Raw genomic sequence first — 23,158 nt, forward strand, 5'->3', positions numbered from 1 at the left:
GACAGGGTAGATGCTGGGATGCTGTTTCCCCTTGCTGGAGAGTCTAGAGCTAATGATGATAATCTCAAGATAAGGGGCCGGCCATTCAGTACAGAGATGAGGAATAATTTCTTCACTGAGAAGGTTGTGAACTATTGGAATTCTCGACCCCAGAGGGCTGTGGATGCTGAGCCATTGAATAGATTGAAAACTGAGATAGATAGAATGCTGGACACGAAGGAACTCAAAGGATATGGGGACAGGTCAGGAAAGTGGAGTTGAGGTCGAAAATCAGCGATGACCTCATCAAATTGGCGAAGTGGGCTCGAGGGACTGGATGGCCAACTCTTGCTCCTTTCGCTGATTTTGCTCCGCTGGAAAAGCAGAACTTGCCAGCTATTTTAAAAGTTTTCGCCTGAACAGGGACTTGAACCCTGGACCCTCAGATCACCACCCGTTCTTAAAAGTCTGATGCTCTACCGACTGAGCTATCCAGGCTCGCTGTTGGATTAGCTTCCATCATACAGATTCATGGTCGGACTCTGAATTATCCCTGTCGATGTCGAATTGGGGGGAGTATCCCTTTTATACAATTTTCAGCAACGTGTTGAGGAGAATCCTTGTTTCTGTTGAACATGATGAAAGAAACATGGACAGCGAACTCGTGATTTTGCAATTCTTCTTGTTTGTACAAAATGTCTTTTCATTCGTTAGCAGCAATTAAAAACAACACTTTACCCAATGGCTCCAAAGCTGAACTTGTTCCACACGGGAGCTGGAAAAGGCCTCTCGACCTTTCAGCCGATCAACAATTGAAAGCTGAATAATTTCACCCGATACACCGTGACACCAGGCAGCAGATTTGCCTCCCGAATTTTCCCGACACGACACTTCAAACCGATGAATACCTGCTTCACGGACAGAAGAATTGTGTTTTTGTTTCTTTCGATTTAAAGATGTCGTGCCGGCCGCTTTACCATTTCAGTTGTCGCCAATTGCCCCCTCTCCCTCCTTTTAACAAATAAACTCTCACCTGCTATTGCAAGACGGTCGGCCAGAGGAGCCTCAGTGCCCACATGGGGACATGAAGAAGTCGATGCGTTATGGAACCGGTTTTACCTTGAAATCCAGTCAAAATGTTGAGAAGTTTCAACTACCTTCGACGGCGCTGGAGCTCACAACTCCAGCATTAATCGAGCGTATAATTATTGTGGAAGTAACGCGCGCTGACCAATTGCGCCACTGCAGCCGCGCACGGTCTGTGTCAACAGTGCTCGCATCAAACAGCTTCATCCTGGGGTTGATAAGGGTCGATTTCAATTCTTTGAAATCTCACCACGTGACCCGAAGATTGACCGCAGAATCGAGTTTTTCCTGTAAGTTCTGAATTGAAGGAAAAGACGCAACAAGCAGGTCGGAGAAATGAAGAGCAGAAAATGTGGATGAAACTTGCACGAGTGAAAATCCCTGTATGTTGGAAGACTCAGTCCCCAGTGGTGGAGAGGATTGGGATTTCAAGGTGTCTCACAGCTCACACACACACCATTGGTTCATTTAATCACCTTCAACAACTCGATTACATCATCACTTAATCTTCTATACACAATGAAAAACAAACCTTTTCTATGCAACTTGTCCGCATAATGTAAACATTTTAGCCCCGGTATAATTGTGGTGAATCCGCGCTGCACCCCCTCCAAGGCCAATATATCCTTCCTGAGGTGTGGTGCCTAGAACTGAATGCAGTACTCTAAATGTGGTCTCAGCAGAGTTTATATAACTGTAACATAACTTCCACCCCTTTGAATTCCAGCTCCCTTAAGATAAAGGCCAAAGTTCCATTCGCCTTTTAAATTATTTTTTGGAACTGCCCACTGACTTTTCATGATTTCTGCACTTGGACCCGTGAACATCTTTCCTCCCTCCACAGTTCCGAGCTTCTCACCAGTTAGAAAATATTCTCATCTATCTTGCTTAGGTCCAAAGTGGATGACCTCACACTTCCCCATATTGAAAGATTGAACAGTCTTCGGCTCATTTCCATGGAAAATAGAAGGCTGAGGGTGACCTGAAATAGGACTTTAAGATTATGCAAGGGTTTCATAGGTCAGAGGTGTTTGCAATTTTGTGGGGAGGAGAACAAAATTGGGGCCATAAATATAAGATAGTCACATTTAATCCAATATGGCATTCAAGAGAACCATATTTACAATGAGACTCGCTGGAATGTGCAACTCGCTACCACAAGGAGTAGTTAAGGCGAAAAGCATCGATGCATTTACGGGGAAGCGAGATAAACACATGGAGGAGAAAGGAATATTAGGGTTTGCTCAGTCATTCTTTCCCCAATAACAGATACTGGTAAATTCCCCACAACAGACGTTATACTAATAGGTCTGTAATTTTCTACTTTATCTCTCCTCCCCTTCCTGAATAATGAAGTGACTTTGGAAATTTTTCAATCCACGGAACAATTCCTGAAACAAGAGAGTTTTGAACGATCATGACTTAAGGATGTAAAATTTCCTCACCTATTCCTCTTAGTTCCCTGGGGTGGAGATTTCTCTATCTTTAGTCGAATTATTTTCTCCAATACCGTTATTTTACTTGGACTGATTTATTTCTGGGCTCGATCAGGTAGGGGTATAATTCTCGATTCGAGGTTCATACCCCGGAGAAGCCCTAATTTAGCCCTGGACTTTTGTTCTTGAGCTGCGGTACAAACTTTTGCAAAGTGGGAAAGAAGTCCCCAAATCACTCCACCTGAATCTCAAGCGCTTTCGGAAGAAGTTCAATTCAAACAATCAGGAACTTCAAGGCATCTCAATGACCTGCACTTTCATTGAACGAGCTTTCTTTGCAGTTGCCTTTCACCTTGAAACCGCTCTGGGCTTTCATCTCACTGAAACTGAGTTTGGCCGCTTTGTATCTGTGAGCATGTCAGTGACGAGGTTCGCTCTGATATGGGTCGCTTTCAATTTTGAAGATCTCGCCAATCTCAGGGGAAGAAAAACGAGAATCGAATTGTCTCTGTAAGTGATGAATTGAAGGGATTGATGCTTCAAGCAGATCTGGAAAATGCACAGTGCGGTCGATCAGGAGTTCCAAATCCACCCTCTCGCCACTCGGTAATCATATAACTGAACTTTACTCTGGCCCAATGTCACCGCGCTGAAATTGAGTATTTCTCCGGCACGTACCTCTTAACTTCACAGTTGCTGGTTTGAGAGTGAAGACCGGCTCGTTGGATTTTCAGTCCTGCAAGCTTCAACCATTCATTTTAGAAAAGTAACCTCTCAGTAGACAGACAGCTGTTATATTGGTCGCTGCAACCTCAAGCTTTCGCTCAGTGAATTACTGGTTTAGCAGGTGACCTCTTCACTTGTCTCGATGGTGCTATTGATTAGATTGATTCGAGCACCTATTTTATTTTTCCTCAGGATTCATCGCCTCAAAGTTCCAGGGTTTCAATGTGTGTTTTGTCTGCAAGAAAATGTACCGTGATCATTGCCGGCTGAGCAGGGCTGTTAGTCCAACATTTACCCCGTGGACTAAACAAAAACCTTGTGATCGGAGAGCAGGCACATGAAACTTATAAAGGAATGGAACATTGGTTTCACGGAAATCACAATTCATCTTGACAGACAAGGTCCCGAAAGGCTAATTCGCTGTGACATGGAGATTTCTGTAGTGAGCGAGACCAGACTGTTTCTATGTTCAGAGAATAAATGTCACACTCTTTATGTTGGAAAAGCAAAACGGGTGGGGATGTTTGTCATCGCCCGATGCCTTTGTGTTGTATCAGATGCTTCTCGTTGCGTTACTTTCATCTTGATCGCATATTCGGTTAGGGCGTTTCTGTGATAAACGGGGACAATTGCCTGTTATTGATAAATTTAACAACGGCTGCAGCAGATTCCTGGTGTCAGAAGCACTGAACTTTTAATCGCACTCTTACGGTACAGTCTTTAAAATGGTGAAATTTCATCACATGCAAAGCACAAAAATCAACGATTCCAACCACTCGCTGTGTAAAGAAGTTTTGCTCATGTCACCTTTGGTCCTTTTGCCAATCACCTTAAATGTATGCCCTTTGGTTCATGTCCCTTCCGCCAATGGGAACAGTTTCTCTCTATCTGCTCTGTCTAGGCCTTTCATGATTTTGAATATCTCTATCAAATCTCCTCTGAACCTTCTCAGTTCCAAGGAGAACAATCCCAGCTTCTCCAGTCTATCCATGTAATTTAAGTCCCTCATCCCTGGAATCACTCCAGTAAATCTCCTCTGTACCCTCTCAAGGCCTTCACATCCTTCCAAAAATGCGCTGGATACAATATTCGATTTGGTTTATAAAGGTTCATCATGACTTCCTTGTTTTTCTACTCGACGCCCCTCTCTATAACCCCAGGATCCAGTCTGCTTTTTAAGCCGCTTTTTCAAACTGCCCTGCCACTTTCAACGATTTGTGCATATATACCCCCAGATCCCTCTGTTCCTCTAACCCTTTTAGAATTGTGCCCTCCAGTTTATATTGCCTCTCCTCATTTTCCCACCGAAATGCATCACCTCGCATTTTGCCGTGTTAAACTTCATCTGCCACGTGTCCGTCCATGCCACCGACGTGTCCATATCCTCTTGAAGCCTATCCACCTCACTGTTCACTACCCTTCCAAGTTTTGTGTCATCTGCAAATTTTGATATTGTACCCTTTACTCCCAAGTCCAAGTCATTAATATCCATCAAGAAAAACAGTGGTCCCAGCATCGACCCCTGTGGAACACCACTGTACACCTCCCTCCAGTCCGAATAACAACCATTCACCACAACTCTCTGTTTCCTGTCATTTAGCCAGTTCTGTTACCATGTTGCTATTGCTCCCTGTGTTCCACGGGCCGCAATCTTGAGCGCAAGCCTACCACGTGGCACTTTATCAAACGCTTTTTGAAAATCGATATACACCACGTCAACTGCATTGACCTCATCTATCCTCTCTGTTACCTCATCAAACAATTCCATCAAGTTGGGTAAACACGATTTGCCTTTAATAAATCTGTGCTGGCATTCCCTAATCAATCCATACTCGTCCAAGTGACTGTTAATTCACTCCCGGATTATCGTTTCCAAAACTTTTCCCATCACCGAGGTTAAACTGACTGACCTATAGTTGCTGGGTTTATCTTTACACTCATTTTTGAACAAGGTTGTAACCTTTGCAATTCTCCAGTCCTCTGGCACCATCCCCATATCTAAGGATGTCTGGAAGATTATGGCCAGTACCTCTCCAATTTCCCCCTTTACTTCCCTCAGCATCCGAGCGTGCATCCCATCCAGACGAGTTGACTTATCTATTTTAAGTACAGCAAGCCTTTCTAGTACTTCTTCTTTCTCATTTTTCAGCCTATCCAGTATCTTAACTATATCTTCCTTTATCGAGAATCTGGCAGCATGTTCTTCCTTGTTAAAGAACAATGCGAAGGACTCATTTAGTACCTCTGCCATGCCAATTGCCTCCATGTGTAGATCTCCGTTATGATCCCTAATCGTCCCCGCCCCTCCTCTTACTACCCGTTTACTGTTAACATGTCTGTAGAAGACTTTTGGATTCCCCTGTATGTTGTCTGCTCTTCTTATACTCTCTCTTTGCCCCCCTTATTGTTTTTTCACTTCCTCTCTGAACTTTCTATATTATCTCGGTTTGGTACTTGTGTTATCAGCTTGATACCTGACATACGCCTCTTTTTTCCACTTCATCTTACTCTCTATCTCTCTTATTACCCACGGAGATCTGGCTTTAGTTGCCCCCCCTTTCTCCCTCGTTGGAATGTACCTTCTCTATACCCGAATCATCTTTTTAAAGACAAACCACTGTCCAATTATAGTTTTGCCTGACAATGTTGGATTCCAATTTACCCAGGCCAGATCTGTTCTCATCCCACTGAAATTGGCCCTCCTCCAATTGAGTATTTTTACTTTAGAGTGGACAAAGTCCATTTCCATAGCTATTCTAATCCTTATGAAACTGATCGCTGCTCCCTAAATGCTTCCCCACTGACACTTGCTCCAATTGGCCCGACTGATTCCATTGAACCAAGTCCAGCAATGCCTCCTTCCTCAGTGGGCCAGAAACGTACTGGTCGAGAAAGTTATCCTGAACACATTTCAAAAATTCCTCCCCTTCTTTGCGCCTTATATTATTGTTATCCCAGTCTATATTAGGATAGTTGAAATCCCCCGTTATCACTACTCTATGGCTTTTGCACTTCTCTGTAATTTCCCTGCACATTTGCACCTCTATATCCGTCCCACTCGCTGGTGGCCTATTGAATACACCCAGCAGTGTAATCGCACCTCTATTGTTCCTTAACTCGAACTCAGTACCCAGGAGAAATTCCCGAGTTCTTGGGCACTTTTTATTGAGCAGAAGTTAGCAGCAAAATGTGTTTGTAGTGGGCAACCTGTAAAACAGAGCTCCAAGTATCGGTTTAAATGAAGTCCTGAACTGACAAAGGGGAGGGCAGATGAGGATTGAATTAAATCCCAATTAATTGAATCTAAGGTTTAAAGAAGTGAATCTGTCAGGAGCGGGATTCCTGATCCTGTGTGTGAGCTGAAACAGGATCGGTACCGTTCTGTAAAGAGAGAGCGGCAGGCGGCTCCCAGACAGGGCTCAGGCCGGGACCGGTAACTCACCACGGGCGGCGGCTGGATTGGAGAGCGGGGCTCTTGCGCTGTTGCTGCTGCTGCTTCCGCCTCTGAGAGTCCCTGTGGCGTTCAATACCGATCTCCCTCCCATGGATCCGGCTCAAACTGTGCTGTATGGACCTCGTGGCGCAACGGTAGCGCGTCTGACTCCAGATCAGAAGGATGCGTGTTCGAATCACATCGGGGTCATAAACATTTTCACGGCGTTTCAGTGTCTCGCTGACTCTATTTCACAGCGGATGGTGTGTTCACTATTTGTAAAATAACAATTATCATGGAATCATACAATGGACCGTCCGACCCATCAATCCCGTACCTGCCTTTTGTAAGAGCAATCCAGTTCTTCCCATTCCCGGGCACTTTCCCCGTTGCTCTGCATTTTCCCCATCAAGTGTTTATCCATTCATTTTTAAAAGCCACGATTGAATCTGCTTCCACCACACTCACAGACAGCGCATCCCAGATTATAACTATTCACTGCTTTAAAAAGTTTTCCCTCATGTTGCCTTTGGTTCTTTTGCCAATCACCTCAATTCTGTGTCCTGTGGTTCCAGACCATTCCACAAATTAGAAAAGCTCTTCTTTCTTTATTTCATCTGAACCCTTCATGATTTTGAACACTTCGATCAAATCTCCTCTGAATTTTCTCTGCTCGAAGGGGAACAACTCCAGCTCGCGGCAAATGCGGTCAATTCGTTCCAATTCATTGATTTGAGCATTGAACAGACCTTGAAACAGTGACCATTGGACCCTGTTCCGAAGTTACTTATTGGTGCAGAATGCAAAACGTTCCTACATTGGCTGGGAATCGAGCCCGGGTCTCTCATATAGCAAGCGAGAATTCTACCCCTGAACCACCAATGCTCGTACCGAGAGGCCCTGCATGTGTCCATTTGGAATTCTGTCTGCACGAACATGGGGTTGACAGCTGCGATGGCCGAATGGTTGAAACGTTGGGCTCAAAATTCCAATTGGGGTTTTCCTGCGTAGGTTTGAATTCTGTTGGAAGCGCTACTGTTTAAAGATCTCTTCAATGCTCAAACAGATTAATTGTTGTTAATTAACCGTATTTACCTCTCTCCCAGCATGACAGATACAACAGCGTGGCCGATGCTTTCAATTGGATGTTAAAACTTTTCTTGCAAGATCCGGAGACGGAATCTGTAACTTAAATTCTGCAAGTTTGCTAAACCTGACATTTATACACCTTATTTTCTTTGCATTCATCCCTCTATCTCTCCCTGTCTCTGGCTCTTCTCTCTCTGCGTTGTCCCCGATAGACTTCTCAGGTTTCCTTGAACGGCGAAGGCTGATGTAACCTGCAACACCAGCAGAGAAGGGTAAAGAAATAAAAGACTGAGACAGTAGGAAAAGTAAAGGTGCAAGCCAGCTGCTGCAGCCAATGCCTACACATCAATGTCTCTTCGCTCTCACAGTGAAACAAAACACTAATTTGATTGAAGTATACTTATGGTAGAGTGTATATTATCACAATGCCGAGAAGTTTACGTGTGAGCATTGGTGCTTCAGGGGTAGAATTCTTGCTTGCAGTAATTCTATTCCTGTAAAACTAGTTCCTGAAGTGTAGGATGGAAAGTATCCTGGCTGAGCGGTCGAAGGCGTTGCTTTAAATTTCCAGTTAAATCCCACGATTTGTAAATAGATGAAAATCATAGTTTGCGTCTCCAAAACCGCAGCCTCCCTCCTGTAAACAAGTAATACTAAACATCTCATCTGCTATTGCAACAGCGTGGTCCGGAGGAACCACATGGCAATTCAAATAAGTTGATACATTTTCGAACATACCAATTGTACCTTCAACTCCGGTCGAAATGTTCACAAGCAAAAGGATTGTTTGATCTCGCTGAGACTCGAATTAACAACCTCGGCATTTCCCCAGAATCTACGGCATAAAAAGACCGCGCACTGACCGATTGTGCCGCTAGAGCCCGGTCACTCTGATCACCTGTCCCACTCTGCTAGAAAGAATCTTCAGGTGAGAGGTCATTACCTGTGGAAACGTGTCCTGTCCCCGTGATGAAACTAATATCTGCACTTTCACTTTCAGCTTCTTTCACATCCTCTGCTCCATCGCTCTACAATCGGGTTTTCTGTGAACAGGTCAAAATGAACATTGCCAAAAATTCTGTCAGTGGTGAAATTTGAACGCAGAAACAACACAGACATTGGATCCACGCGCTTTTGACCACCAGCTCAGGCTTCCATAAAACATGGCCACTGTTTAAAGGTCCGTTTAATGCTCACATAAATGAATTGGAACCAATTGACCGCATTTGCCGCGTGCTGGGATTGTTCCCTTAGAGCAGAGAAGGTGCAGAGGAGATTTGATAGAAGTGTTCAAAGTCATGAAGGGTTCAGATAAAGTAAATAAAGAGAAGCTGTTCCCATTGGCGGAACTGTCGAGAGCCAGAGGACAAAGATTTGAGGTGATTGGCAAAAGAACCAAAGGCGACATGAGGAAAATCTTTTTTACGCAGCGAGTAGTTATAATCTGGAATGCGCTGCCTGAAAGGGTGGTGGAAGCAGATTCAATCGTGGCTTTCAAAAAGGAATTTGATAAGTACTTGAAGCGGAAAAAATGCAGGGCTACGAGGAAAGGGCCGAACTGAGTTGCTCTTACATAAAGCCGGCATGGGTTCGATAGGTCGAATGGCCTCCTTCTGTACTGTGTCCATTCTATGATTCTACAATAATTATTATTTTACAAACAGTGAACAGCCCATCCCAAAAAGACGGCACCGCTATAAAACAGAGAGACATTTAACCGCCGTGGAAGCGTGATTCGAATACGCATCTTTCCGATATTGGAATCAGACGCGCTACCGTTGCGCCACGAGGTCCACAACCAATAGTTGGAGCCGTATCCATAAGAGGGAGATCAGTACCGACCGCCGCACGGACTCACAGAGGCGGAAGCAGCAACAGCAACAGCGCAGGAGCCCCGCTCTCTCATCCAGCCGCTGCCCGGTCCCGGCCTGAGCCCTGTCTGGGAGCCGCCTGCCGGTCTCTCTTCACTGAACGAGATCATGAAAGGCTCCTGCAGCGCTGTCTCGGCGAATAGCAACAGTTCAAAACCGCATTCCAGATGCGACAACAAACCCATCAGTTTTCTGCTGTTCGCCAGCTCCCGGAATGAGAGAGGCTGCGACATCAGGATTTATGGAGGACCGAAGAGAGTGAAACTTTATTTGGGCTTCAGTGGGAAATCCAGTGAAAGTGAATAAGAGCTCCTGGATTTGAACCAGTGAAATTGCCTGAGCGGGAATCAGATCCAAAGATCAACTGGCAACAGAGCCGTGCAGCCAATGTAAAATTTCGCTGTCACGCAGCCGATCAGCAATCCTTCCAGAACACAGTATCCGTCCATTCTCGCTTTCTTCTACAATATATGATGTGCAGCGATATCAGATTCAACACTTATTATTTCAAGTCAACAATATTATCCTCTCTTCACCAAATTCGTTTTGAATGTACGACTTGCTTTCTATTGATCAGTTTGCAGAATGAAGTGCTCTGAAGCTCCATAAATGTGGAGACATTGGCTACGAACTCATCAGCTGCGTTTTAACTTTACTTTTCCTACCGTCTCAGCCAGCTGGTGTTGCTGGTTAGATCAGCTTTCACCATTCAAGGAAGCCTGAGAATTCTATCAATTGAATTATTTGGATAATAAATTAAACGATTGAATTATTTGTATAATAAATTAAACCCTTTAATTTATTATATAATTACATTTTAAATTTATTTATAACAATTAAACACGTGAATTATTTATATAATAAATTATACACTTGAATTATTTATATAATAAATAAACCAATTGAATTATTTCAATTATAAATTAAATTAATGAATTATTTTTATAATAAATGAAACTATTGAATTATTTATACAACAAACTATTGAGTTATTTTTATAATAAATTAAACATTTTAATTATTTTGATAATTGAACATTTGAAGTGTTTATATAAAAATAAACACTTGAATAAATTGTATAATAAATGAAACAGTTAAATTGTTTATACTGTAAATTAAACAATTGAATTATTTATATAATAAATTAAACACTTGTCTTTATATAATAAATTAAACAATTGAATTATTGATATGATAAAATAAACTATTGAATTATTTATATATAAAATTAAAGGATTGAACTATTTATATAATAAATTAATCAATTGAATTATTTAGATAACCAATTAAGCTATTGAATTATTTATTTAATAAATTAAACACAAATTATTATAAAAGAAATTAAACAATTGAATTTTGTATTAACAAATTAAAGACTTGTGTTCTTTATATAGTAAATTAAACAGTTGATGATATAACAAATTTTAAAAATGAATTATTTATATGATAAATTAAACACGAAGTATTTATGCAATCAATTAAACAATTTCATTATATAATACATTAAACAATTCAATTATTGATATATTAAGTTAAACTATTGAATTATTTAGATAATAAATTAAACACATGAATTATTATATAATAAATTATACACATGAATAATGTATGTAAAAAATTAAACACTTGTCGACAAGAGACAGAGTCAGTGACGGATACAGAGATGCAAGGAAATAAACAAAGAGTATAAATGCCAGGTTCTGCAATCTAGCAGAATTTAAGTTGCTGATTGGGAGATAATCCTTCTCGTGTCTTGAAATCTTGAAAGAAAGCATTGGTCGCCCGCCACGGTGGAATGCCTCTCCTGCTTTGAAAAAGGTAAACGCGGTCAATTCGCTCTAGTTTATTCATTTGGACATTGAACAGATCGTTAAACAGTAACTCACCGAGTAGAATTCAAACCGGGGCAAGAAAACCCGAGTGGGGTGAGAGTCCAACGCTTCAAACACTGGGCCATTGCAGCTGCACAAAGTAATTCTTGCACAGCTCTGGGTCAGACTGAGGAGGGGGATCACAGTACCTCCGCCAGACTGCATGTGCTTTCAAACAGGATTCCAAACGGACACATGCAGCAAATGGCCATGGGAGGATTTTTGGTATTGGCATTGAATTCTCGCCTGCTCATCATGCGATTCGAGCTTGATACCTGGCCAATGCAGGATCGTTCTAAATTCTGCACCAATGAGGAACACGGGATCAGGAGTCGGCCATCTCGCCCATCGAGTCTGTTCCGCAATTCAGTCCACAAAAAGCAGAACAAATCGAATCCGGCCAATTGCCGCACCATCAGTCTGCTCTCAATCATCAGCAAAGTGATGGAAGGTGTCGTCGACAGCGCTATCAAGCGGCACGAACTCACCAATAACCTGCTCACCGATGCTCAGTTTGGGTTCCACCAGGACAAATAGGCTCCAGATCTCATGACAGCCTTGGTCCTACCATGGACAATAGAGCTGAATTCCAGAGGTGAGGTGAAAGTGACTGCCTTGACAGCAAGGCAGCAGTTGACCGAGTGTGACATCAAGAAGCCCGAGTAAATTTGAAGTCAATGGGAATCAGGGAGAAAACTCTCCAGTGGCTGGAGTCATACCGAGCACAAAGGAAGATGGTAGAGTTTGTTGGAGGCCAATCATCTCAGCCCCAGGACATGGCTGCAGGAGTTCCTCAAGGCAGTGTCCTAGGCCCAACCATCTTCAGCTGCTTCATCAATGACCTTCCCTCCATCATAACGTCAGAAATGGGGATGTTCGCTGATGATTGCACAGTGTTCATTTCCATTCGCAACCCCTCAGATAATGAAGCCGTCCGAGCCCGCATGCAGCAAGACCTGGACAACATCCAGGCTTGGGCTCATAAGTGGCAAGTAACATTCGCGCCAGACAAGTGCCAGTCAAGAGACTTTCTAACCACCTCGCCTTGACTTTCAACGAGATTACCATCGCAGAATCACTCAAATCAACATCCTGGGGGTGACAACGGATCAGAAACTTAACTGGACCAACCACATAAATACTCTGGCGACAAGAGCAGGTCAGCGGCTGGGTATTCTGTGGCGAGTGAATCACCTCTTCATTCTCCAAAGCCTTTCCACCATCGACAAGGCATAAATCAGGAAGGTGATGGAATAATCTCCACTTGCCTGGATGGGTACAGCTCCAACAACACTCAAGAAGCTCGACACCATCCAGGACAAAGCAGCCCGCTTGATTGGCACCCCATCCTCCACACTAAACATTCATTCCCTTCACCACCGGTGCACAGTGGCTGCAGTGTGTACCATCCACAGGATGCACTGCAGCAACTCGCCAAGGCTTCTTCAACAGCACCTCCCAAACCCGCGACCTCTACCACCTAGAAGGAAAAGAGCAGCAGGCACATGGGAACAAAACCGCCTGCACGTTGCTCTGCAATTCACACCCCGTCCCGACTTGGAAATATATCGCCGTTCCCTCGTCGTCACTGGGTAAAAATCCTGGAACTCCCAACCTAACAGCACTGTGGGAGAACCTTCACCACACGGACTTCAGCAGTTGAAGAAGACGGCTCACGACCACCTTCTCAAGGGCAGTAAGGGATGGACAATAAATGCTGGCCTTGCCAGCGACGCCCACATTCCATGAATATTTTAAAAATGTCTGACCTGTGACCTAACTCCCTATAACCGCCTCAGCCCCATATCTCTTCGTAACTTCGGTTAACAAAAACCTGTCAATCTAAGATTTAAAATTTACAATTGAGGTCGCTTCAACTGCCGTTTGCTGAACCGTGTTCCAAACTTCTACCAACCTTTGCGTGTAGAAGTGTTTCCTAACTTTATTCCTGAAAGTCCTGGCTCTAATTTTTACGCTATGTTCCCTCATCATAGACTCCCCAACCAGCGGAAATAGTTTCTCTCTATCTACCCCTTCAGTTCCGCTTAATATCTTGAAACTTCGATCAAATCACCCCTTAATCTTCTGAATTCTAGAGAATGCAACATAGGAACAGGAATAGGCCATTCAGCCCCTCGTTCCTGCTCTGCCATTTGATAAGATCATGGCTGATCTGTGATCTAATTCCATGTACCTGCCTATGGCCCATATCCCTTAATACCTTTGGTTGCCAAAAAGAAACTGTCCATCTCAGATTTAAATTTAGCAATTGAGCTAGTATTAATTGCCGTTCGCGGAAGAGAGTTCCAAACTTCTACAACCCTTTGTGTGTAGAAATGTTTTCTAATCTCACTCCTGAAAGGTCTGGCTCTAATTTTTAGACTGTGCCTTCTACTCCTAGAATCCCCAATCAGTGGAAATAGTTTCTCTCTATCCACCCTATCTGTTCCCCTAATAAACTTCGATCAGATCACCCCTTAACCTTCGAAACTGTAAAGAATGCAACCCCAATTTGTGTAATCTCTCCTCGTAACTTAAACCTTGAAGTCCGGGTATCATTCTAGTAAACCTACGCTGCACTGCCTCCAAGGTCAATATGTCCTTCCGAAGGTGCGGTTCCCAAAACTGCACACAGTACTCCAGGTGTGGTCTAACCAGGGTTTTGTACGGCTCTGGCATAACTTCTGCCTCCTTGTACTCTAGTCCTCTAGTTATAAAGGCCAGCATTCCATTAGCCTTCTTGATTATTTTCTGCACCTGATCATGACACTTCAATGATCTATGTACCTGAACCCTTAAGTCCCTTTGGACATTCACTGTTTTTAACTTTTTTACCATTTAGAAAGGACCCTGTTCTATCCTTTTTTGATCCAAAGTGGATGACCTCACATTTGTCTACATTGAATTCCATTTGCCACAGTTTTGCCCATTCACCTAATCTATCAATATCGCTTTGTAATTTTATGTTTTCATCTACATTGCTTACAATGTCACCAATCTTTATGTCATCGGCAAACTTAGATATGAGACTTTCGATGCCTTCATCGAAGTCGTTAATGAATATTGTAAATAATTGAGGCCCTAAGACAGATCCCTGCGGGACTCCACTGGTCACATCCTGCCAATGTGAGTACCTACCCATCCCTACTCTCTGTCGCCTTTCGCTCAGCCAACTTTCTAACCAAGTCCGTACTTTTCCTTCGATTCCATGGGCTTCTATCTTCGCTAACAATCTCTGATGTGGGACCTTATCAAATGCCTTCTGGAAGTCCATATGAATAACATCCATTGACATTCCCTTGTCCACTACTTTAGTCACCTCTTCAAAAAATTCAATCAGGTTTGTCAAGCACGACCTCCTTTCACAAATCCATGCTGGCTCTCTCTGATTAACTGTAAATTCTCGAGGTGTTCAGTCACCCTATACTTAATTATAGACTCCAGCATTTTCCCCACAACAACCCTAGTTTGTGTAATCTCTCCTCATAATTTAGCGCTGGGAATCCAGATACCATTCTGGTAAATCTATGCTTCACTCCCCCCAAGGCCAATATATCACTCCTAAGGTGCGGTGCTCAGAACTGATCACAGTACTCCAGGTTTGGTCCAACCAGGAACTTTGTATAACTGAAGCATGACTTCTAACCCCTTGTATTCTAACCCTCCAGATATAAAGGCCAACATTCTATTTGACTATTTGATTATTTCCTGTACCTGTCCATGACAGTTTAATGATGTATGTACATAGACCCCGAAGTCCCTTTGGACCTCAAGAGTTTCGAGCAATTCACCATTTATAAAGTATTCTGATGTAATATTTTTAGGTGCAAAGTGGACGGCCTCACACGTGCCTACATTGAAATCAATTTGCCACAGTTTTGCCCATTCACTTAATCTAGTAATATCTCTCTGTAATCTCATTCTTCCACCTACACTGCTTACAATTCTGTCATCGGCAAACTTGGACATGTGATTCTCGATCCCGTCATCTAATATCAATCAGACCGGTCAAACTGGGCTAAATTCACATTCAGCTTCAATCTCCACAGCATCTTGAGACATTTTATTTACTACGTGTGTGTTGCGCTTTGGAAACTTCCACACTTTGTCCTCTGGAGCTCAAATATAATTCAATTCTAATAACTGCAAAGATATCAAAATCCAATTGGTGACTTCGAACACAGAAACAGTGACAAAAAGGGCTCGTCCGGGATTTGAACCCGGGACCTCTCGCATATTCACGTCGTTGAAATACCCGAAGCGAGAATCACACCACCGTCTTCAGCCGATTGGCCATCCTTTCAGACCTCTTCTGTCCATCCAATCTCGTTTTCTATTCCGATGTGCAGCAATATCAAGTTGTACACTAACTATTTCCAGTCACCAATATTAGTCTCTCTTTTAAAAATTCGTTTCCAATGAACGACTTGTTTTATCAAATAAGACTTTTCAGAATTAGTTAATCTGAAGCAACATTGTAATCTGTCTCGGCATCGTCATAGAATATACGTTACCATCAGTGTACTTCAATTATAAGGCTGTTTTCTTTCACTGTGAGGGCGAAGAGACATAAATGTGGAGACATTAGCTCCGAATTTATCAGCTGGGTTGCACCTTTACTTTTCCTGCCGTCTCGGTCTTTTTTTTTCATTACCTTTCCCTGCTGGTGTTGCAGGTGAGATCAGCTTTTACCGTTCCAGGATGCCTGAGAAGTCCATCAGGGGACAACATAGAGACAAGAGACAAGGAGAGATAGAGAGATTCATGTAAATAAAGTCGCTTATAAATGGGTGGTTCTGCAAAGTAGCAGAATTTTAGTTGCAGATTGGGCAAGATTCTTTCTTGTGTATTTGAATGTTGCAAGAGTACATTGGGCACCCAATTAAAAGCGCCGGCCACGCTCGAGTATCTCTCATGCTCTGAGAGAGATAAATGAAGTGAATTAGATCCAGTTCATTCATTTGAGCATTGAACGGATCTTTAAACAATAATTCAGCGAGCAGAAATCAAACCTGCGAAGGAAAACTCCATTTGATCTTGAATTTAACGCTTCAACCACTCGGCGATCGCAACGGCACATGGCAGTATGGCTGTGGATCAGACTGAGTTGGGTGATCACAGGAGCTCTGTCCGACTGCATGTTCTTTCAGATAAGATTCCAAAAGGACACATGCATTTACTGATCATGGATGTATTGGTGGTTCAGGGGTCGAATTCTCGCTCACCACCTGAAAGGTTTGATTTCTGACCAATGGGGCTCCTTTAGCGTTCCAACAGCATCCACCGAAAGTCGGACCACGTGAAACTTTCTTGGCGCCTCATTGGGCAAATCAGGGTCAGTAAATCACAGTTTCGGAGTTTGGATCGCCTCGCGGGTCGAAGGCGCTGCTTTTAGGTCTCCACCTCTCCTCGAGGCGTGGGTTGGATTCTGAATTCCGGCATTTAATCCTTTACAAAGACGGAGATATTTTTTGTTCCTTTGGCTTTGGTAGATTTTTCTGAGCTGTTGATTTGATCCTTCCAGAAAATCAACCCGATATCCGTCCACGGTAGATTTGTTTTCAAGTAAACCAGCAAAAAATATAAGAACGGATTGTCCTTCACAGCAGCTGCTTCGCACTCGGCTCCAAGCAGCTCCACGACCAGCAGCGAAATCTTGCCTTGCTCTCTGAATACATTAATTACTTTGCTACAATCGGCGGTATCGAGCATCAGCAAGTGAACAACAGCAGAACGGAAAACCACATTAATCATGAATGATGCTGAGAAGAGCCCGATCCTGTGGAAGGCAGATCAGGTTACCGGAATGAAACAGCCGCCCAGAGCTTTTGGAAGGAGGGAGAGTTTGTCTGCCTGAGTGGGAGAAGATTTTTTGCCTGAAAGTGAGTGCGGTTTGAAGTGTTGCAGCTCGATGGCACTCCCTGCTGGTGAGGAGAGGCAAATGCTCCAGCAAAACAGCCGTGTTTGAGCAGACACAGAAAGCCTTGAGGTTTGAGAAAGGAAAAGAGGCGTCCTGTGCCACAGCGCCAAAATGTTAAGCTGTCAACTTACGAGAGCGGCCTTGAGCTAATTGCTGCTTGATCGCTCCATTGAGACGGAATTGAACGAACGATCATAAAGATCTACTCCTTTGAAGTGTTCTGTTCGACCAACAAAGCTGTCGTCGGCCGGAAAAAAAACGTACCTCTCTTTGGTAATTTTTTCGTGAGCGCCTTTTGATGCCCTCAGACTCGTGGTGTCCCGTGCTCATGACCGAGGCTGACTCGGGACCTGTTCATCTCGCAGCGCTTTGAGAGTGTGAGCTGCTGCTTACTTTCTGCAATCTGAGCCAGTGGTGCAGCAAATAACGTATCTTCTAATAAATTTAAAACATTATAGGTTCGACTCTTACTCGGTTGAAAGGCTTCTGAATTTTTTGCATTACTTTATGACTTACAATGTGTAAAATGATAAAAATTCATCACATGCAAAGAGCAAAAATCTTATTAAAGTTTTGACTGTCTCTTGATGACCATGTCAGTATCTCCTTCAGTCTGAAATAAAAAGTTATCTGTTGATTCAAACAATGATGCAACGACGAACTGCGATTAATTTGCTTCATGCAGTTAATTCAATAGGATCTTAATTCTTGTATAACGTTTATTCCCTGACTGGGAATCGAACCACGTGGCGGTGAAATCACCGAATTCAAACCACCAGCCCACCGGGGAGTTCTCAACAATCCGCACCAAACACTGTGGAACTGATGACATTTATTTCTCTTTCACTCTTTCGTGATTCATTCAGCTCTGTGTTTATTCTCAGGCCTCTGATCTCTCCATTTCTTTCAGCATTTGATTCCGGATATTCTTGTAGTTAAATATGAATAAGATACCATATCTCACAGCCCCGGTATATTTGCTGTTTCTCTCTGCAGTTCTGTACAAAATCAAACTGTACGCAGATACCGACAGTGTCTCTCTCTCTCTCACTCCCCACAGAAGCAGCAGGAGGTGCCACTTTAAACTGCCAGTTGCTTCAAACGATGCCCGATAGACCTGCGTTGTCTTGCAGCTTTCCCAGGAGCTACATTTGATTCGGTGCGTTAATTCTGGGAAATTGAATGATTTTCACCGGCAGCTTGTGGTAGTATATTACCTCACTTTCTATTTCGTGTATATGACTACTTGCACTTGGTGCTGTCATTGACTGAACATCACCTTTTGTCCCGATCGTAGTTCAAATAGAAAATGCGATTTTGTGCGAGCAGCTTGCCTGGCCCGAAAATGACAAGTGGGAAAGGCCGCGTTTGTCTGCTTGTTCACAGCAAAGAATGTTCAGCGTTACCTTGTGATCTAGTGTTTAGCATTTGGGCGCTTTCATCGCCACGACAACAGTTCGATTGGTGTCTGTCTCAACATCTGCCGATTATACGCTCAACCAAAAGTATACTGGAATCAAATTGCTGATTTTTCACTGTGAGGGCGAAGAGACATTAGTGGACATTAGTTCTGAATTCATCAGCTGGGTTGCACCTTTGCTTCTCCTATAGTCTCCGCCTTCCTATCTTTACACTTCTCTGCAGCTTCGATCATCCTTGGCCGTTTAATAAAGCCTGAGAAGTCCATGAGGTGAAAACACAGAGAGTCAAGAGACAGATTAAAGTATAGAAACAAATGTCAAGTTCTGCGAACGAGCAAGAATTTAACATGGAGCTCGGGAGAGATTCCTTCAAATGTCTTGTAAGAGACTATTGGACACTCGTCTGCTGAAATATCTGTTTGAAGGAGAGTAATGTGGTTGGTTAAATCTGGTTCATATTTATTTGAGCTTCAAACAACATTGAAAAACTGGACCTCGCTCAGAATCAACCGTCAAATATTCCAAAGCGAGAATCATACCCCAAGCCAAACAAGACACCGAGAACAAACCACCGGTAATAAACCACTGCAGCCACTGCACAATTAAGTACCAGCCGCAGCCGATCGGTTATCCTTTAAGATCTCTTCGATCCATCCAATCACGTTTTCTATTCCGATGAAGAGAAATGTCGAGTTGCACACTAACAATTTCCTCCGTTCTCTTTCGCAAACATATCGCTGAACTAAACTTCACAAGTCACTCAGGAAAAATAATTCAGTTCAACAGCATCAGCTTCCGAAGGACCTGCGAGGACAGACTGGCCAAACCTGCGTTCAGTCGTGAAGCTTGTGGGTGTTTTGTCACCCGAAGGGACAGAGACAGGCCTGTGACAAAGGGCGAAGGCAGGAACTCAGAAATGTGGCCATTCAGGGCCATAAATGGGCAGACAGTCAGTCACAATCATTGATTCCGACACACAGCCCGGTAGTTGTTCAGTCAGTCGGGGAGCGAGGCCTGCAGCCAGCAAACAAAAAGCCTGAGAAGAAGTCAGCTGGTGCAAAAATAAACACAAACTACCCAACACGCGGGTTAGCCCATAAAGCTAAGATGTCCACATGGCCGGTTAGCTCAGTTGGTTAGAGCGTGGTGCTAATAACGCCAAGGTCGCGGGTTCGATCCCCGTACGGGCCATAAGGTTCCTATTGCAATATTTTGGTAACTTTTAAAAGTTTGGCAGACTTGAGAAACAAGCGAATCCACACAAAATGTCATGAGGTCAATTTTTTGGAGTAACATCCATTAATATGTTTTCTGATCTATCTTTTTGAGGTCCAAAGTGGACGGCCTCAAACTTGCTTACGTTGAAATCCATTTGCCGCAGTTTTGCCCATTCACTTAATCGAGTAATATCTCTCTGGAATCTCATTCTTCCATCCACACTGCTTATAATTCTGTCTATCTTTGTGTCATCGGCAAACTTGGATATGTGGTTCTCGATCCCGTCATCTAATATCAATGAGACCGCCGAAATTGGGGGAAATTCACATTCAGCTTCAATCTCCACATCATCTTGAGACATTTTATTTACTCCGTGTGTGTTGCGCCTTGGAAACTTCTGCACTTTGTCCTCTGGAGCTCAAATATAATTCAATTCGAACAACTGCAAAGATGTCAGAATCCAATTGGTGACTTTTCACTAAAAAGCAGTGAGATATCAGGGCTCGTCCGGGATTTGAACCCGGGACCTCTCGCATATTCCATTAGAAAAACGCCCAAAGCGAGAATCATACCCCTAGACCAACGAGCCGCTTACTAGAAAGCCCTGCAGCCGGTCTAAAATTTCACCATAGTCTTCAGCCGATCGGCTATCCTTTCCAACCGCTTCTGTCCACCCAATCTCGTTTTCTATTCCAAAATACAGCAATATCAAGTTGTACACGACCTATTTCCAGTCACCAATATTAGCCTCTCTTTACTAAATTCGTTTACACTGTACGACTTGTTTTTTTCAAATAATACTTTTCAGAATTAGTTAATCTGAAGCAACATTGGCATCTGTCTCGGCATCGTCAGAGTACACAAGCTATCATAAGTATATTTTACTCACATTGCTGTTTTCTTTCACTGTGAGGGCGAAGAGACAAAAATGTGGAGACATTAGCTACGAATTTATCAGCTGGGTTGCACCTTTACTTTTCCGACCGTCTCAGTCTTTTTTTCCTTTACCTTTCCCTGCTGGTGTTGCAGGTTAGATCAGCCTTTACCGTTCCAGGAAGCCTGAGAAGTCCATCAGGGGACAACATTGAGACAAGAGACAAGGAGAGATAGAGAGATTCATGTAAATAAAGTCGCTTATAAATGGGTGGTTCTGCAAAGTAGCAGAATTTTAGTTGCAGATTGGGCAAGATTCTTTCTTGTGTATTTGAATTTTGCAAGAGTACATTGGGCACCCAATTAAAAGCGCCGGTCACGCTCGAGTATCTCTCATGCTCTGAGAGAGATAAATGAAGTGAGTTAGATCCAGTTCATTCATTTGAGCATTGAACGGATCTTTAAACAATAATTCAGCGAGCAGAAATCAAACCTGCGAAGGAAAACTCCATTTGATCTTGAATTTAACGCTTCAACCACTCGTCGATCGCAGCGGCACATGGCAGTAATTGCATGGCTGTAGATGCCACTTTAAACTGCCAGTTGCTTCAAACGATGCCCGATAGACCGGCGTTGTCTTGTAGCTTTCCCAGCAGCTTCATTTGATTCGGTGGGTCAAGTTTGGGAAATTGAATGATTTTCACCGGCAGCTTGTGGTAGTATATTACCTCATTTTCATTACCGGTAATAAACCACTGCAGCCACTGCAGAATTCGGTGCCACCCACAGCCGATCGGCCATCCTTTCAGACCTCTTCTATCCATCCAATCACGTCTTCTATTCCGATGTAGAGAAATGTCGAGTTGCACACTAACTATTACCTCCGTTCTCTTTCGCAAACATATCACTGAACCAAACTTCACAAGTCACTCAGGAAAAATAATTCAGTTCAAAATCATTCGCTTCCGAAGGACCTGCGAGGACAGACTGTCCAAACCTGCGTTCAGTCGTGAAGCTTGTGGGTGTGTTGTGATCCTAAGGGACAGAGACAGGCCTGCGACACAGAGCGAAGGCAGGAACTCAGAAATGTGGCCATAAATGGGCAGACAGTCAGTCACAGTCATTGATTCTGACACACGGCCCGGCAGTTGTTCAGTCAGTCGGGGAGCGAGGCCTGCAGCCAGCAAACAAAAAGCCTGGCCTGAGAATGAGGCCGAGACCCAATCAGACGGATAAACAGACAGACAGATAGACAGACAGACATCTGACTCAACGTCAAAACGCAGCGTGATCGAATCAGAAAATGCCACTTTGTGCGAGCAGTTTGTCCGGCCTGGGCTGCAATGAGGTAGGACACTGGGAGTATTCAATTCATGAAATCAGTACTTCAAACAGAAAACATTCTTCACTCACTCATCCTGAGACATTCGGGTCTCTATACTTGAATTATTGTTCCATTCATTGGAACTTGGGAACATGAGTAGGCCATTCAGCCCCTCGAGCATCCTTCCTGAGGTGGATGCCCGGAACTGAATGCAATCCTCCAGATGGGGTCTCACCAGAGCTCTGTGCAGCTGTAACATAACATCCACCCCTTGTTTTCCAGCCCTCTTGAGATAAACGGGGAGAGTCAGAGCTCAAGAGAGAAAGCGAGAGTGAGCAAATGGGAGCGAGAGAGAGGACTATGCATTGCACAAACCGTCCCTGTGTCGATTTCTCAGGAGCGCTGTGAATCCCCACTGAGCTTTTCAACCAGTTGCTGCACCGCAGCAAAAGTTCCAAAGCAGCATATGGGTAACGTGAAATAACCTAATCGATAGCCGATTTGTGGTGCCATGGATAGCACGTGGGACTTCTTCAAATCACTGCAAAGGTTGTGTGTCCGAATCTCACCATCGTTGAATTTTAGTTCAGGGTTCGGTGATTTCGGCGCTGGGAAGTGAAATTTTGCAGCAAAACAGCAACAGGATCATTCATGTTGGTAAAGGAAGGGGTACAACCTCCTGCACTTCATCTTATACAAGTGGCTCCAGTCCCACCCGAATTTATAATGCTTAATCCTCTCTGAGCTGGATTGGCGAAACACTCTCAAGATGGAGGCACATCATCTGCTCACCGCAAAAGTCAATCTGCTGGACTTCCGGCTCTGTCAGACTGCATGTTCCTTCAGTCAGGTTTCCAACTGGACACATGCATCCTGCTGCCTGCGAGCATTGGTGCTTGAGGGGTAGAATT

The 23,158-nt window shown here is 43.6% G+C and overlaps 1 protein-coding gene and 4 non-coding genes across 5 annotated transcripts in view; 2 read left to right on the forward strand and 3 right to left on the reverse strand.

The window, feature by feature from the left end:
* LOC137335973 (zinc finger protein 271-like) overlaps nucleotides 1–9,853 on the reverse strand; it is a 34,743-nt gene extending 24,890 nt beyond the window's left edge. The window contains exons 1-2 of the mRNA XM_068001479.1: nucleotides 9,588–9,853; nucleotides 6,670–6,906 (exon numbers count right to left, since the gene is read on the reverse strand). Coding sequence (XP_067857580.1) covers nucleotides 6,670–6,906; nucleotides 9,588–9,853 — 503 coding nt within the window. The remainder of the gene's footprint in view (nucleotides 1–6,669; nucleotides 6,907–9,587) is intronic.
* Nucleotides 392–477, reverse strand: trnak-uuu (transfer RNA lysine (anticodon UUU)). Its single transcript is given in 2 exon segments — nucleotides 392–427; nucleotides 441–477. It is a non-coding gene; the product is annotated as a tRNA-Lys (tRNA).
* trnaw-cca (transfer RNA tryptophan (anticodon CCA)) lies at nucleotides 6,799–6,870 on the forward strand. The gene has a single exon. It is a non-coding gene; the product is annotated as a tRNA-Trp (tRNA).
* Nucleotides 9,854–19,949: 10,096 nt separating the features above from the next.
* On the forward strand, nucleotides 19,950–20,023 carry trnai-aau (transfer RNA isoleucine (anticodon AAU)). The gene has a single exon. It is a non-coding gene; the product is annotated as a tRNA-Ile (tRNA).
* A 526-nt stretch (nucleotides 20,024–20,549) lies between these two features.
* Nucleotides 20,550–20,639, reverse strand: trnap-ugg (transfer RNA proline (anticodon UGG)). Its single transcript is given in 2 exon segments — nucleotides 20,550–20,585; nucleotides 20,604–20,639. It is a non-coding gene; the product is annotated as a tRNA-Pro (tRNA).
* Between the last annotated feature and the right edge of the window lie 2,519 nt (nucleotides 20,640–23,158).

This window comes from Heptranchias perlo, chromosome 20 (genome assembly GCF_035084215.1).
Source record: "Heptranchias perlo isolate sHepPer1 chromosome 20, sHepPer1.hap1, whole genome shotgun sequence".
Taxonomy (NCBI): Eukaryota; Metazoa; Chordata; class Chondrichthyes; order Hexanchiformes; family Hexanchidae; genus Heptranchias; species Heptranchias perlo.